At 47.8% G+C, this 16,881-nt stretch overlaps 6 protein-coding genes across 6 annotated transcripts; 3 read left to right on the plus strand and 3 right to left on the minus strand.

Annotated features, from left to right (window-relative positions):
- Nucleotides 1-559: 559 nt before the first annotated feature.
- On the plus strand, nucleotides 560-1,132 carry CCOS01_10971 (complex 1 protein; the record flags this gene model as incomplete). The annotated part of the gene is made up of 5 exons (XM_060459124.1): nucleotides 560-582; nucleotides 662-794; nucleotides 862-940; nucleotides 1,015-1,056; nucleotides 1,110-1,132. The coding sequence occupies 5 exons, from the start codon at nucleotides 560-562 to the stop codon at nucleotides 1,130-1,132; spliced, it is 300 nt and encodes a 99-aa protein (XP_060309856.1).
- Nucleotides 1,133-1,884: 752 nt separating this feature from the next.
- On the minus strand, nucleotides 1,885-2,464 carry CCOS01_10972 (histone H2A; the record flags this gene model as incomplete). The annotated part of the gene is made up of 3 exons (XM_060459125.1): nucleotides 1,885-1,940; nucleotides 2,005-2,297; nucleotides 2,409-2,464. The coding sequence occupies 3 exons, from the start codon at nucleotides 2,462-2,464 to the stop codon at nucleotides 1,885-1,887; spliced, it is 405 nt and encodes a 134-aa protein (XP_060309857.1).
- A 2,879-nt stretch (nucleotides 2,465-5,343) lies between these two features.
- On the plus strand, nucleotides 5,344-5,951 carry CCOS01_10973 (histone H2B; the record flags this gene model as incomplete). The annotated part of the gene is made up of 4 exons (XM_060459126.1): nucleotides 5,344-5,506; nucleotides 5,596-5,667; nucleotides 5,723-5,810; nucleotides 5,861-5,951. 4 exons carry the CDS (start codon nucleotides 5,344-5,346, stop codon nucleotides 5,949-5,951), a joined length of 414 nt encoding a protein of 137 aa, XP_060309858.1.
- Nucleotides 5,952-6,356: 405 nt separating this feature from the next.
- Nucleotides 6,357-8,403, minus strand: CCOS01_10974 (G-patch domain-containing protein; the record flags this gene model as incomplete). The annotated part of the gene is made up of 2 exons (XM_060459127.1): nucleotides 6,357-6,813; nucleotides 6,983-8,403. 2 exons carry the CDS (start codon nucleotides 8,401-8,403, stop codon nucleotides 6,357-6,359), a joined length of 1,878 nt encoding a protein of 625 aa, XP_060309859.1.
- A 3,204-nt stretch (nucleotides 8,404-11,607) lies between these two features.
- Nucleotides 11,608-13,127, plus strand: CCOS01_10975 (peptidase family C54; the record flags this gene model as incomplete). The annotated part of the gene is made up of 4 exons (XM_060459128.1): nucleotides 11,608-12,166; nucleotides 12,234-12,402; nucleotides 12,459-12,686; nucleotides 12,740-13,127. 4 exons carry the CDS (start codon nucleotides 11,608-11,610, stop codon nucleotides 13,125-13,127), a joined length of 1,344 nt encoding a protein of 447 aa, XP_060309860.1.
- Nucleotides 13,128-13,577: 450 nt separating this feature from the next.
- On the minus strand, nucleotides 13,578-15,213 carry CCOS01_10976 (DnaJ domain-containing protein; the record flags this gene model as incomplete). Its single annotated transcript, XM_060459129.1, has 2 exons — nucleotides 13,578-15,027; nucleotides 15,104-15,213. 2 exons carry the CDS (start codon nucleotides 15,211-15,213, stop codon nucleotides 13,578-13,580), a joined length of 1,560 nt encoding a protein of 519 aa, XP_060309861.1.
- Between the last annotated feature and the right edge of the window lie 1,668 nt (nucleotides 15,214-16,881).

A 16,881-nucleotide genomic window follows, 5' to 3' on the forward strand; every position in this document is an offset into this window, starting at 1 on the left:
TAAAAACTAGCGAGCTAGCCCTTTAGGTCTAGTACTCTAGCTCGTTATATAATTATTAAGAGCTTAGTCTCGTAGCCTAAAGCTAAGCTATAGGGCCTATAGGGCCCTAATACCTACTCTATTAATACAATACTATTATTTTTACTATTTTTTATATTATAATTTAATAACTTATTATACTTCTTATTATTAAAATTAAATTCAAATAATATAACTTTTATTAATTAAACCTTATAATATAATACTCAAAGCCCTAGATATATTTAATTGCTAAATAAGACGCCTTAATAAACGTAAAAGCTCTAAGAGGAGGTTGGATGTTCCCCAATGCGGCTCTGCCAAAACTGATGCCTCAGGCGACAACCGGCGACACTACGCCCCGGCCTACACTTAGAACTATTACCATGTGCCTCATTCGGTAACTTCGTAATCATCGACGCGCCATTGGCAGTCCATACCCATTCTATTTCACGACCTTTACGGCCATACACTCATTCCAATCCCAATCGCGATTCTTTCTCCGGCCCAGAAGCAATCGAATTGATTTGGATTCATCGCCATGTCGACCCGTCAAGCGGCACTGTGAGCACCAGCCCCGAAGCTGTCGAAGATGGACGACCCAGATTGGGCGGAGCCGTTATGCTGATAGTCATCACGACAGGTCGCTGTACCGGCGTTCGCTGAAGTTGGCTCTCGACTGGGCTGTTCATCGCCACCTCTGGAGAGGCCAAGCTTTGTACATCCGCTCGTTGTTCGAGGCCAACCGATCTGTGACGGACTCCAGACAGAAGAGAGTGAGTAATGCGCTCGGCAGAAGTCGCAAATCAAACGAACAACGACCGCTGACCTGAGCCTTTGCAGGAACTTTTGGCTCAGACAGAGAAATTATTGTCGAAATGGAAGCACCCAGAGCCCTACGTGCATCCGACAGCACCCGGCGGTATGTCGTAGTTCCTCCCCGACAAATGACAGCACTCCACGCAGGCGCAGACGATGCTAATAACGATTGCACAGGTTCCAAATTCGAGCGCAACCTCCGAGCACCTATCCTTGACCGTGAGTCCCCAATGTGGTGGACATTGCATCGATACATGCTGACAAAATCATAGCGCCACCCCCACTGAAATTCTAAGCAGCAAGCAAAGGCGTGGAATGGAGAAAGACTGGGATTACAGCGTACGCGACGTTTGGACTGCTCAGTATAGACATGCAACCATGTGGAAGCTTCAGAATGCCTTTTCGACAACACCGTGTCGGGGACTATGGACCGGGACGCTAACGTACAACCGTAATATACAAGCCCGGGCTGGCTGATCCAAGCCAAGCGAAGGCTTACGCGCACGCCGTTCAGCTCACAAGCATAGCTTCCCCCCGGTCTCTCTACAAGTCTGTATAATACAACATCACCCGATTTCAATAGCTCCAAGTCGTCTTGTCGCAACGAGTCGCGTGAGTGGTATGACGAATCCAATGGTGCCACCGACCGAGTTCCCGTTTGCTATCACACAAGAGGCAACATCCTAAAAGTTCGAGGAATGTGCCTTATTCACCAGCCTAGAGAAAAGTAGCAACATGGACATGCTGCATATCATATATACGTGTTTCTGTCCAACCTCAGACTTCCCAGACAGTCGACAAAAGAGGAAACAACGCAACGCGCAAACCGACCAGCCATGAGTCAGTACACAAACAGCATCGCAATCAACCCAATGTGCGAAACATGATCTTCAAAAGGTATTCTCATTCGTAACCATAGCTTCCTGCCGTGGTATTATTGTACAACCCAAACGTGAAAATCAACCGTGAACCCTGAACCGTGACCCCGATGTCATGACAACCCAAAGCAGCCGACCAGCACGAAAAAAACCCAAAACCGACACCCGTTTACAACTCTTGGCTCTGGTTCTTGCCAGTCTTGCCAGTCTTCTTGGGCAGCAGGTCTTGAAGTATCATTAGCAATTGAAGTAGAAAAAAAAAGGGACCGAAGATGGAAGGTCAACTTACTCTGGTGAATGTTGGGCAGAACACCACCCTGGGCGATCGTGACGTGACCGAGAAGCTTGTTCAACTCCTCATCGTTGCGGATGGCGAGCTGAAGATGACGGGGAATGATACGGGTCTTCTTGTTGTCGCGAGCGGCGTTGCCAGCCAGCTCGAGAATCTCAGCGGCGAGGTACTCAAGAACTGCGGCGAGGTAGACGGGGGCACCGGCACCGACACGCTGAGCGTAGTTGCCCTTGCGGAGCAGACGGTGAACACGACCAACGGGGAATGCGAGACCGGCCTTGGAGGAACGACTGTGGGATATAAGGTCAGTGGATGAAGCTTGAGCTTGGATCGAAGAACATCGCATAATAGTGTAAATGCGGCCTTTCTTGGAAAGCTTCAAGTGAGAGGGAGCAACTTACGATTGCGCGTTCTTGGAACCGCTGGCCTTTCCGCCGGACTTGCCGCCTCCAGTCATTGTGAATTTGGGATTTGGGGTTGAGTTACGTGAAAAAGTTGGGTATTGAGGTAGACGCGTAAAAAGCGACTTGGCTGAAGGCTGGCTTTGAGTTGGTGATGGAAAAGTGAGATGAAGATGGAAGAAAGGGCGTTGATGGTGGGGAGTGAAGAAGTTAAGTAGTTTTCGCGTTAGAGGAGCTCGATCACGGATCACCAACGCGCGATTTGGCGCTAAGCCTAAACCAGAAATTCGATGTTGTGGTAGACTGGTGCAGGCAGGTGCGGTGCATCATTTTTCTGGGCCCGGGCTAGAAGACGGGTACGTACCTCTTATCAGTTCTGCTGCCGCCCACAGCAGTACCGCTTCTTTGGTGGACGCGAGCTATAGATAAGCCTTAAGGTGGGCTGCCAGCCTGCCAGACGCGACTTCCATTCCATGACAAAGACTCACAGGAGCAAGGTAGCGAGCGATTGCGTCCAGATGCGATCAATGCAAGGAAATAAAACCCCCCGCGGTGCCGCTCCTCTTTCCACAAACAGTGCCGGGATCTGCCCACGCCCCCTTCTTAACAACTTTTTTTTTTCCTTCCCAAACACCATTTCCACTTTCTACATTTCCCCCCCCTTCCGCGCAGGATTTTGGTTTTCGAATTATCTTACTGGCTAGGAGAAGCGGTCATCCAGCCGCGTCTTGATCACCTTCTCTTACGTATCAACCACCTTCCCCCTCGGCCTTGTTTCTTGGACGAACCGCCACGACGAAATCAGCTGGGTACCTTCCAACTTACTGGACTGATGCAATTGACTTTGTTTTTATCTTTACTCATATTCTTGATGATGCCGTGTGTTGTCTTAACGCACGACAATATTCCACAACCCCCCCCTCTCGTCCCCCACGTATAGCTCCAACCGGTATTCTCATTCCCAGAACAAAAGGATCCTGAATTTCAATTCGAAAAGTGATCTCTCGGAGAGAATCGGCTTTTACGTGTTTAACATTCAGCAGAGGTCACCCCGAGGCGCATTTGCCATCCATGTTCGAACTTTGACGAACTTCGTTGTCTATTTGTAAATGAAGGGCAAATGGGTTGCATCTCAACCACTTTATGCCATTTGTATGCTTCGCTATCCAGTGACATTTCGACCCCATATGACTTGCATCCGAATGGATCTCAGATCTACCGGAACCCGCTGTATAGCACGAACAGAGTCCGATACATGTGGTGTGAGCTCATGTGAAGAAGCCTAATGAGACCCAGGAACCTGGGCCTCACATGGTCCATCGTTCGGCTCCATCCCATATCGGGTCCGGAGAAATCTTCAAATCGACTGCCCCGCGTTCTGTTTGACCCCGTCGTAATCGTGGACAGAGCCTCATGGAGTGCCTGATACAGCGACCCCTGCATGCCACTCGTGGTGTTTCTACGGCAAACGGGCCCAGCCTTGTAATGACATAGAGTGGAGGGGTCCCGATATGTACTGCAGAGCCCACCGCGTTACCTTCGATCGCGTTTACACTGGCTGCCGCTGAATAGCGGATAGTGTTTCTCCTGCTAGATGCAACATCCTGCAGGCCAGGTACTCCACGTCCAAGACCGCGAGCTCACGGGCATGCTTCCTTCATCTAGGGGTCGTTCTACCTGAGATCACAGATGTGTATGGATCGCAATGAGCAGAGAATGTCACTGAGCCCCCCGTCAATTCCGAAAGAGCCATGCGGGCCTAGGCCTAATAGAGACAAAAAGTCCAGGCACTGGCTACCTTAGCCGCACCCACCATCGCAAGACGCAAGCTGCAATCAACGCGTCGAAGAGGGCGCATATTTCCTCAAATCCAAAGACTGCTCTCAGTGTCACACGTTCCACTGGATACAAGCGAGAAGCAGTTGCAGCGCGCAGCGTGTAAAAAGTCATACTGCCTTCGTCTAGAGTCTTTAGCAACCTCGGGCAACGTGGACCAGGTAGGCACATATTAAAATGTCCAGATGAGGTGGCTCGGCGGCTCATTGGCATGGCGACCCGAACATTCTCTGCGGACTGCTACAAGCCTTCTGCTCTCGACTTACTATGGATATGAGTGTTGTAGAGATGCTATGAGACGTGTATTGATTCTCAGCTATCACTTCTTTCCGCACCGGCGGTCTTGAGGCGGCAGACGCCGTAGCCGGTAGGTACGCTGCAAGAACGATACGCATGTGATGTTGTAGCTTTGCAAGCATCTCTGATCTGGCTTGTGGACTTTTCTCTAGCTTCTACGAATCGCCAGTCGTCTTGGGCGGTACCAGTGAGTAAATACGTGACCTGTTAGCTTTGCCTGACCGGGAGACTGTTGGTTGGCCTGTGATGGGACGCTGCTATTGGTTGGAGCCTGTTCTGGCAGTCTCGAATGTCCCCTGCCTGCCAGCTCCGTGATACGCGAATTTAAAAAAAAAAAAAAGAAGATACATTGAGCGTCACGTATTTGTTTTTTTAGCGCGAACGCGTGAGTACCCCAGTTCGGTAGCCGCTCTCGTGGGCGGTGGTTACGGATCCTCCATCTCTAGACCCACCTACCCAGTTCTCAGCCAACCAAGACAGCCGATTCCCATTTTACCAGGCAAGGCCTCACCAGCGCACGCCCCTGGCACCAGTCCTAAGGCCCCGGTGTGCCACTGATACTGACCACCCACCTGGGCCACCCCTCCCCAAAATCACTCTGTCCTCGCATCAAATCAGTAACGCCGCAGAATCCCGTCGCGTCCAGCTACAAAAACCCAGCCCACCCCCCCAAACTTCTTCCTGCCACATCAACTCTTCCTCACTCCATCATCCAGCTTCATCCACGGTCGCCAGTCGCAATCCATTTCAACCAACTTACTCACGTACTCATTTTCCACCTTCACTAATCCAAACCGCAAAAATGCCCCCCAAGGCCGCCGACAAGAAGCCCGCCTCCAAGGCCCCTGCCACTGCCTCCAAGGCCCCCGAGAAGAAGGATGCCGGCAAGAAGACCGCCGCCTCTGGCGACAAGAAGAAGCGCACCAAGTCTCGCAAGGAGACCTACTCCTCCTACATCTACAAGGGTAAGTGACATTGGCACTTCGCGTTCTTTGTTGGCGCGTCGCATCACGCGACACTATGTATCCGACACGTTCTGACACAGTATTTGCAGTCCTGAAGCAGGTCCACCCCGACACTGGTATCTCCAACCGCGCCATGTCTATCCTTAACTCCTTCGTCAACGGTAAGCACACATCGCTCCAAATACCTGCACGCACCGTTTCTAACGCGTCACACAGACATCTTCGAGCGCGTCGCCTCCGAGGCCTCTAAGCTTGCTGCTTACAACAAGAAGTCCACTATCTCCTCTCGCGAGATCCAGACCTCGTATGTCATCTTTCCAGGTCCGAAACCGAATCAGCTAACCGCCCCAACAGTGTTCGTCTCATCCTGCCCGGTGAGCTGGCCAAGCACGCTGTCTCGGAAGGCACCAAGGCCGTTACCAAGTACTCTTCTTCCACGAAATAAGGGTGCTTGTACTGCTTTTCTTTTCGGGCATTGGATTTTACTTGGCATATGGGTGTCATGATGAGACCTGCCAAGGTTACCAATATCCTTGGGGTCTCTTAATGCGTTACGGATGGTTTGCTTTTTTGGGGGCAATGTCTTCACGGTCAAACGGGGTTCGCGGGTTGTACAATACACCTTGAGAATAGGGTTTTCGGACGAATGAAATCGTACACATGAACATCAACAACACAAGTCTACTTCGTTGCAAACGTGCCCGGTGCACACATACTAAAGTATGAACACAGGCTCACCGGCGCCCCAGGAGCACCTTTAGCAAAGCAGCCCACAGCGACCCATCTTGGGCACGACATTGAACGCGCTGTCCCGCAAATTCAGCGACACCGCGATGACCGCCCATGCGTGTTATCCCAGCCCGGCCTTGCTACGCTTGACAACATGGGCGACAGGCTGCAAAATGCCCTTGTTGTTAATCGCGCCCAGCGCCGTACCGCTACTCCAGCCCATTTTCTCGAGCATTGCACGACCTTTGTTTTCCTGGCTCAACTCAGGCGCGGAACCCCCGACGACCTCGCCATCCCGATAGGCGACTCCCGCGTGTCCACCACCACCTCCCCTACGAGCCGATTGCCTCTGTACGGCAGCCCGAACTGCCGTATCGTTGCGAGGGAAGTATTTGCGGCCGACCCGAGCAATTGCTACATCGAAGATCTCATCGGCAAATTTGGCGGTCCTGAAAGTGCGGTGGAGCATGGGTCGCCTTTGGTCACCCGAACCTGTGGACTTGGACTTGATGTTAAATTTGCTGGCTAGTTCGTGAATCACCTTGCGAGCATGGTTGTCCATGGGCGGTAGTGTGAGACTGCGGTAATAAGTCAGCCTCCAATACCTTGAGTGCACTCGAAGTGTATGAAACTTGCCTAGGTTGAGTGCCTAAGAGGAATGTTCTTAGCTCATCGGCGATTTGTTCAAGCCCCATACCGTGGGGATATTTGACTCTGAGATCTTCCGGGTTTGCATGTTTACCCAACAATCCCATACTACGCATGGCTTGGCGTTCTTTCTTCCTCTCAGCCTTTTTCAAGCGATCGTTCTTCCACGCAGCTTGCATCTTGCCCTCTAGCTCTGAGTCCGAAATGTCAAACACGGGAACCTTGCCCCTGGCACCCTTGCTCCTCTTAGGCTTCAACGCCGGGCGGCTCCAGTCCATGAAGTCGAAATCGTCGATCTCATTCGCAAATCTATCTGCTGCTGATCTGAAGATATCGTCGTCGTCTTGGTCGCTTGAGTCAGAAGGCGGCGATGCGTCTTCAGCAAGAGATTGTTCGAGTGATGCCAGGTAGGAAACGTCCGTCTCAAAAATTCCCCTTAGTGCATGATCATCTTGTATGACTTTGCGCCTTTCGGATCGCCTCTGTGCATTATGGACAGGTTTCTCGTCGCTTTCCTTAGGCGCTTTTCTAACCCCTGCAGTCGCATGTTCCGATTCACTGTTGACGCCTGATAACTCCTCGGTCTTGCTCGTGGCTACGACGGTCTGGAACGAGTCATCGATGCCTTCAGACTCGCTCAAAGAGCCGCCTATGTCACGGCGAGAATAGGCTTTGGCAGGCATCAGGGCTTCGTCTTCACCATACTCCCTCATGTTGGCAATATAGTCAGCAATCAGTTCATCGTCCTCCTGTCGCTTCAAGTCTTTGGCGGCATTTCGACGAGATTTCTGTGTAGAGTTTCCGACAGTCTTCATAGGCATATCCCTGCTGCTGTCTTTGTTTGATATCACGGTCTTCTCCAGGACGTTGATCTCGGTAGAGATGCCGCCCAGGTTGAAAGTATTCAGCTTCGATTTGGCCTTGGACTTCGAACTTTGCTTGTCTCTGGGAACCTTGTTGCGACCTCTGAACAGAATGACATCTTCGCTAGAGTTGGACGACGTAGGCGATGGAGAACGAGTTGGAGTTTGATCGACAAATGCGTCAAGCCGTTGAGTCTCTCCCACGACGTCGAAGAAGAAGGGAAGAGGTGTGATGGGAGCCTCAGCGCCAGTGATGTCTTCCGCTCCGGACATCGTAGCCTTCTCTACCTCGCGTGGGTCTAGAGAGACATCCGTCATTTCGGCGGCAATATCGACCGGCACGGCCTCGTGGACGTGAGCTTCGACAAGCGAAACAGCAGGTTGAGATTCGTGGGAAGGTGTGTCGGCAGCAGCTTGGCCATCGGTGATGGTTTGTCCTTCGATTTCCGCTTGAGGTCTGCTTGTAGAATTCCCCTCGTCAATCTGCAAGATGCTCTCTAGTTGTTTGAGAGGCTCTGCAGCTCCAGTATTGATGAAGGCAACCGGCCTGTGGCGTAGTTTGGAATCACTGCTCCAGGGTGAGGAGCGATGAGCGGTGCTGCGGGCTTCGTCTTGCAATGTAAACCCTGCTGCGAGCCCGGTTAACTTGCATGCCATCAATGGGAGGTGCTGCCCGAGACGAGTCCCGATCAGAATGGCATATACTGACCGGCTGGGCTAATCGCAGGAACGAAACTGGCTGCATGCCGCTCTATACCACCGGGAGGGCGAAGGCGAGGGGCATTGCGTGGTGGCGCTCGTGCGCCACCTTTTTTCCCACCGCGCGGCATCGCTGCCCACGCGATGAAGAATGTTCAATGGAAGTGCCGTCTATGTCTTGTCTGGGTAGTAAAGGAGTAGTTTCTGTCAACTGGATGTGAGGTTGTAGGAGCTCTGACAACTTCCGCTGAGGTCAGAAATATACTCAGAATGTGGCAAGCCGGCCCAAAAAAATCCCTTCTATTATGCGTACCTCTACTCCATATTCTGTCCCTATGAAAGCGCAATGCGGAGTAGGCACCGGGGGCGAGGTATCTTAGCTTAGATGCTTACCTATGCATACTTAGGGAAGAGCCATGATTAATACCTTAGGTTTGTTGGTTACCTTAGGCAGTTAAGTCAAAGCACCCACTTTTGGGCACCCCCCCCTTTTGGGTACCCCAAAAAATCCCTCCCAACTACTACATTAAAACCCTACTTATTATTTCAATTCAATACAATAATTACAAAAATCGTCCAAATATATTTCTTTTTAATATATATACTAATTAATAAATAATAGTATTATATACTAAAAATAAGCTTTAATAAGTACTTAATATTATTAAAAACGGTCTCTTTATTAAAAGGGCCTTGATTAAGTTCGGGGGTTTTAAAATAATATTTTAAGGTTAAAAAAGAGGCTATTAAACGAGGGTAAGAGTATTTATAGAGCTTTAAAAGCTTTTTTTATAATAAAAAGACTAGCTAGCTTAGTAAATTCGAATTTAGTATTACTTAGGTATTATACTAACTTATAAATAAATTAGGGAATTTACTAAGTAAGTTCTAAGATCCTAGGGTAATACTAAACTATTTAAAAAAAAAAAAATTTATTAAAAAGAATTTATTAATAAGAGTCTAAAGAAGTTATTTAATAAATTCGTACTATATTAATAAAGCTATTATTAATATAATTAAATTATAATTTAGATTACTTAATATATTAAAAATTAGTAATATTAAATAAGCTAATAAGTATAATATAAATAAGACTAGTATAATAAAAAGTAAGGGAGCTAATAAGCTAGTTTTAGGTATAATAAAAGCTATAGTAATATAAAAAAAAGAGCTTAGTTCGTATACTTAGGTAATAATTATTAAGTATATTTTTATTAATAATAAAGCTATTAAATTACTAATTATTTATAAAAAAAAGTCGGTTTAATAATAGTAGTTCTCCCTTTAACTTATTACTTATAATAATTAGAAGTTTATAATAATAAATAATAGTTAAATAACTAATAAAACTACTTTTTATTAGTTAAAAAAAGTATTTTTATTATAAACTAAGACTCCCCTTATTAAAGGGCTTAATAAGCTAAACTAATCTCGATTATTAATATTGAATAAGTATAGGAGTTATATAATAATAGAATTTATATAAGAGTACTATAAAAATAATATCTACTTATTATTCTAATTACTATATACTTTTTATATTCTCTAGTTATTAAATATAGCTATTTTTAAGCTTATTAAGTTCTATTATAAAAAGAAGCTTAATAAAAAATATATAATAAATAATTTTATTATTATTAAAAAAAAGTACTTCTTAAACTATTATTAGTTCGCTCGTTTAGTTAGTTTAATATTATTAAATATATAAAATAAATAAAAAGTAACTAAACTATAGCTACTTAATATAGCTAAGCTACTTCTTAACTTAATAATTTTATTTATATAAGTTATACTATTTAAAAAGAGTATAAAAACTAAGTAAATAATTAGTAATACTAATAAACTACTTAACTAAGTATTAATAACTTCTATTATTAACTAATTAACTTTTAAAAAGGCTAGCGAGCTTTATAATTATTTAAAACTATTTATAGAGCTTAGTTTAAATAATAATACTTAATAATTACTATTTAAAAAAATAAAAAAGGCTTTTAGGGAGTAAGCTTATTAATTAGATAAAACTTAGTACTAAGTTCGAGTTCTTAAGGCTATGATTAAGTATATAAGGCCTAAAAAAATATATATTAATAAACTTAAATACTTAGTTCGTAAATATTTAGGATATATAAAGAGCTTAGGAGGACTTTAGTAACTATTTAATTAGTTTTAATTAATTTATAAGGGTCGAATTACTTAATAAGAATTTTAATTATATTATTATAATAATAAAAAGTAGTTAATTAATTAATTATAGTTAGTATTAATGTTTAGATACTATGTTTTGTTAGGGTGCCCAAAAGGGGGGGTGCCCAAAAGTGGGTGCTTTGACTTACTAGATCTTGTCGCATCTGTTATCGATAAGAAACGCTCAGGCGGGGCACAGATCATGAAAGGTAAGGTACCTTATTCATAGAAGTACTGTGGATATTGTATCGACTCGGATACCTAGCCAAAATCCGAAGCCTTGCACTAATGCCCGCTTCGCACCTCAGGTAGGTATTCTATCCTTCCAGCACTAGTTGCCGATCAAAAGAGGACCTGGGCTGCTGTCCCCTCACCACGTAACGTGGGGCAGAAATCTACCTACAGATACAGGCTGCCTAGGTACATTACCGTGCAGCAGTGCTACCTGACAGCCACACCAAGAGCCCCGCTGTGTTCGGCTGATGCGTCACAGGGACAGTCCGCCTGTCATCGGCTCAGATAGCTGAAGACTTGGGCTGCAAGTAGTCTTTATGCTGTTACGGGGGGTTCCTTCCTATCACGTAAGGTCGTCTGGCTGTGCTAGCTTGTCCACCTCTACCTACCTCCTCGTCGCATGCCTTCTTGGTAGATACGACATTGCTATCTTCATTGCTCATTCACCATCCCCCGACTGACCGACTTCCCATCTCACCAACTTGACCATCTATCACCCCTGCGGCCTCGCATCGATATTGCCTCGAGTGTAATTGCCTAATTGTCTAAGCTTGCACTGTCATCTGCAAAACTTACCTCTGTTTGCTTTTGACAACTCCCAAAGTCGCACCGACAGCTTTCAGAAGGAAGAGCGACTAGATTCCCTTCGTTGTCGACTGCGCATACGAGATCATCTTTCTTCAGGACGAGTTGTTCCATATCGCAGGTCTTTGTGGACAGGCTTCGCAGTCGAACGGATCCGCCATGGCTGCGGTGGACCTCGGCCGATACCGTCGCATCGTCCAGATGTTTTGGGATCCCCAACCTACCAACGACCATCAGAGTGATCTTCCAGTTTGGTGCTTGGGTCGCTCCTACAAGCTGAATACCAAGGCTACTAAAGATCAGGATACAGACAATCGAAGCCAAATCCCTCCGTCGACCGAGTCTACCGATACCAAGCCAAAAGCCTCACAGGTGTTAGCTACAGCCAAAGCCCCGGAAACCCCCCCGGATTCTGTGTCCAGTAGCTTTTCGTCTTCGCTTGCTTATGATGAGGACTACCTGGAGCAGGACGGTGGCTGGCCTTCGGCATTTCTTGACGACTTTGAATCCAAGTTTTGGATGACTTACAGATCAGAGTTCCAGGCTATAGCAAAATCTACAGATCCACGAGCCTCGTCTGCGTTATCTTTCTCGATGCGTATCAAAAGTCAACTAGTGGATCAAAACGGCTTCTCGTCTGACAGTGGCTGGGGATGCATGATCCGATCAGGTCAAAGCTTACTCGCAAATGCGATGGCAGTCATCAACTTAGGGCGCGGTGAGTTGCCTGGGATAGTTTGACGATTACTATCGCTGCAAGTCCCTTTCGCTGACATCGGTAGTAGGATGGCGACGGGGTGATAAAACTGAAGAGGAGAGAAAGCTGATTTCTTTATTTGCGGACGATCCAAGAGCGCCTTATTCCATCCATCAATTCGTTCAACATGGCGCAGTGGCATGTGGGAAATACCCTGGGGAATGGTTTGGCCCCTCGGCCACCGCTCGCTGCATTCAGTAGGCCTGCGATATTGTTCCTAGATGCAGTCATACAGGCTAATTTCCTAAACCAGAGCCTTGGCCAATGCCCAAGAACACCAGCCTCTCCGAGTGTATTCCACTGGAGACGGACCGGATGTCTACGAGGAGAACTTCATGAAGATAGCCAAACCTGAAGGTTCTCAGTTCCACCCTACACTCATATTGGTTGGTACGAGGCTCGGAATTGACAAGATTACACCGGTCTACTGGGAGGCTCTCATAGCCGCACTACAAATGCCACAGTCAGTGGGCATTGCAGGGTAGGCGCCTCCATCAAGATTAGATATCGCGTACTCACTCACGATCATTACAGTGGCAGACCTTCCTCTTCTCACTATTTCATCGGCACACAAGGTTCCTACTTGTTCTACCTTGATCCGCACCATACCCGACCTGCACTCCCATTTCATACGGATCCTTCTCGCTATAGTAAAGCAGATGTTGATACCGCTCATACTCGACGCTTACGTCGGCTCCATGTTCGGGAGCTGGACCCCAGCATGCTTATTGGTTTCTTGATACAGGACGAGGACGACTGGATCGAGTGGAGGCGTAACGTAAAGCACGTCCAAGGAAAAGCCGTGATCCATGTCGCGGACTACGATCCTGTGTCCAGAGGTGGCGGAGGAGAGAGGAATAGCGCCATTGATGAAGTTGAAACAATTAGTGATGATGATGGTGACACCATCTTGGACGCTTGAGATTCTCCGTCGTTTGCTATGATCCTTCCGCTAGGATCCGAGATCGAATATATGGGCGTTGGAAACGCATGGATGCACATTGCCCGATACAGGGTTTCTCGCCTGAAGCTGCTGGGTTTGGGATAGGCTACATAACCGGTTCGGGGACAGTCGCATTATTGGCGTAAAGGATGCTCACTTTAATCACGAGGCTGGATAACACAGGATTGGTTAGGTATGAACATTGGTTTCCTTTAAGGTGCGAGTTCGCTCTTCAATCGTTGGATGATTGCCTGAGACAGCTCAGTCTTAGATACAGATTGACTCAGCGTCTCTTTTTCTTAGCGCCTGCTGGTGCCTTTGCATTTGGGGGTGCCCGGGCATGATTGAGATCACGAATATGACTGAAGAGCTGGCTTTTGGACGGAAACGATGCATTACACACAATGCATGTATTCTATGGATCAGGTGTCAGTGATCAAAAGCAGAGTTGACTTTGGATATATCCAGACCGGTACTCACACTGTTAGTTTCGGCCTCCTCCACTGCTTGGCGTGCTGCCTTTTTTTCACGCTTCGCCTTGGCCTTCCCTAACTTCTTTGGCTGTGCCCCATGGCCACTTTCATTGTCATCTTCAAGTGACAAATTTTTTAGACCGGCTGACACAATCTGAGCAGCGGCTTCTGTGCCATCGTCTTCGCTCGCCCCGGTAACGGTGTTGTCGTTTGCGAATAGCCTTTGCTCAACCTCGGCACGCGAAGCATACTCGTCATCTCCGAGACTATCTGACGACGTATCAGTGAGCTCCATCTCATTGATATGAGGAATTGGTCCTGCTGATGTGTCATCCGTGCCCTTTGCGGCGTCCAATTCACTGCGGTCCCGAGTACCAAACCCCCCCTCAGACTCGTCGCTCGGTGTCGCCATCTTGGGCGCGATAGGAACGTCACGTAGACCTAGATCCATATCTTCGTTCTTCATTTGGCGCCTCAAATATTGCACTGCCTTAACGTGTTTTTTACTTCTCTCATGTGCTTCAAATGACTTCTCGCTCTTGAAGGTCTTGTTGCATACAACGCATTCGATCTCCTCTACCTCTGATTCCTCCTCCTCGCTGCTCGAGAAGTGGCCGGTCGTATCGCCTTCATCCCTCGCCTGAGCCCAGTCAGGAACGGATGCCTCGGATAGCTTCTCTTTATTGGCGGCACGTGAGCGTGCAGCTTGAGCGGCAGCGGCGGAACGTAAAGACTCCTGGCGTTCGGCAGCTGTCTGTGTGTTTGGAAGGTAACGCGGATCACGTTTTCGTACAAAAGTGACGAGGAATCTGACTGCGTCATTGAATTCTCGTACGGCTTCTTCACGAATCTTCTTGTTTTCTCTCTCCATAGCACGTCTGATACGGCGATCCGGGGCGTCCACGAGCCGGTATTTGTCCTTCCACGCAAAAGTCTTGCAAGTCGAGAAGCTGGCCCAGGCACTGTAGAAGGCTTTGACAGTGTGCTCATAGCTGTCGGTAGAGGAGCCAAATGTAGGATAATCCGGAGTGTCTCCCACTTCATACGCGCCAGCAGCGATTTCTTCATCAACAAGTTGATCGAATGTCGCCTTGGCAATGCCAAAGAACCCTGAAGCGCCATCTGTGAAAGGAACAGTGGAGTCAAAACGGCGAATGAGGGAGAATATGTCTTCGGTGGACGTGAGCTTCACGTTATTGTACTCGGGGCTGGTGCCTGAATCGGTCGGATCGGCCCCACGTAAGATGGCTTCGCGATGGGAGTCGTACCAAGCTCTCTCCTGGGGATCGGCAAGTACCTCGTATGCGGCCTGGATTTCGGCGAAGCGACGGGTCGCATTCTGGACATCATGGAAGTTTCGGTCCGGGTGAAGCTCAAGGGCTCGTTTTCTGTAAGCTTTTTTGATTCTGTAGGCCCGAGATCAATAAGCATAGACCCAAGCAAAGTCCTAAGAGCATTGGGAGGTGAAGAACCAGTGCGTACTCATCGTCAGAAGCGTCGCGCCCAACTCCAAGGAGCTCGTAGTAACATGTCTTGACCGGTTCAGAGGAGCCTTCGCTCTGGTCTCGACCGGAGGATTGCTGAGCACCCATGACACACCGGAGACGCTATGTGGTGTAAAGCGAATTGGGTGGCGTTATTTGTTGCTGAGTTCGAACCGCCGAATACCTTGACATGCGAGAGCTGCCACAGGATCGCGCGTTGGAGCCGGCGCGTGTTTGGTGAAAGCTGGCGACCGACCAGTCCAAGAAGCCTGACACGCGGCACAGAAAAGTGAAGAAAACCAGTGATCAAGATATTCACCAGGTCAAGGTAACCAAAAATTCACAACAGATGAAGGACTTGGGCAGGCACGTCTGCTAGGTAAAGACGATAAGATATTTCCAAGTAAAGTAAGGATGGAACTTCGTTGTGGTGCCTAGGTAGGTAGACTTTAGGTACTAAGGTAATCCATAAATAGGTATTGAACCGAATTTCATTCCTTTTTTTTTTTTTTTTTTTTTTTGGTAGGTGCCCCTCCACGCCTTCAGGTAAGGGAAGGAAGACATACCCCGCAACCCCTCATTGCCAGCCATTGTTGATAAGATAAGAAATTAAGGGTTGTTGAAGTTGAAGGTAAGGTTCCTTGAGGTAGGCGCCGCGGTAGCTAAAGTACTGTGTACCTATCTCTTCTATCTACCTACCCATTCAATATCTGATCTTGGAGAATGGTCATCATCACACTGATACCTACTGCCCATACGAATGCCTTTGCCTCAGGTACTTCATGGAACCACATGGTTGACGCTAGATAAAGACCGACAATAGATGTCTGATCGAAAACCTACGCAAGTCGACAGGTAGGCAGTTGGCAGTGCAGGTGCACGCCAGGACATTTGATGAGCGAGCGAGGTAATTGTCCGTCATTGCACGGATACAGTAATACTCTATATTAGTACGACTATCTCATTACTCGGAAAAGACTGACAATGACTCTTGCGTGGTCCCACCTGGCATGGCAACGTGCCGACTCCGAAGTTGGTGACTGGGTTGAAGGTAATGAGCATTGATCGAGAGGAGCTACTTTTCGGCTTGGTGACAGGAGCAGCGGGCCCAATCCCACCCTTTTCTGAAGACAACATTGAGTGAAGTATCTTCAATGACTGAGTCCGTGTACGGAAAGTCTGCTCAGGTGTAGTCGAACGACTGCCGTAAGGCATATTATGGCACCTACGATTGCCCTACCTAAAGTACCAAGTGTTCCCAGTTCCCTGCCTTACCGTATTGTACCTAAGGTACTTGGTGTCATGCGAAGCAAGGTATGTATGCATATATCCGAACCTCGAGGAGAGTTAGTGACGGGCTGACGGCTACGGATGGGGATGTGGATGGGATGGGATGGCGTCCGGTGTGCCCGCCCATCCATCCATGCCTTGTTCTACCCCCCGCCTTTGCCTCCCTGTCCTGGCCCGTTGTTCGACAGCATGGTCCAGCCCAGCCTAGCCCTCAGCACGTCGTCGAGGCCGGTGACAGGAAACCAATCGAGTTACGTACTTTTGCCTGTCTGCGATTGAAATTTTATATAGTGCAAGTACGCTGCTGACCCTTTACCTACCCTCCCGTCACAAGCCCCCCAACCCTCTTTCTTGATCGTTCGTCTATGAATCCAGGGCTATCCTATCCACCCCTCGCAGAGAAAGCCATGTCTTTACGCCCTGCCAAGACACCAGTCCGAGTATCGAGTATTGTTGCACTGCAGATCCAACCAATTTGAATACACC

This window comes from Colletotrichum costaricense (assembly GCF_030867565.1).
Source record: "Colletotrichum costaricense strain IMI 309622 chromosome Unknown Scaffold_12.1, whole genome shotgun sequence".
NCBI lineage: Eukaryota > Fungi > Ascomycota > Sordariomycetes > Glomerellales > Glomerellaceae > Colletotrichum > Colletotrichum costaricense.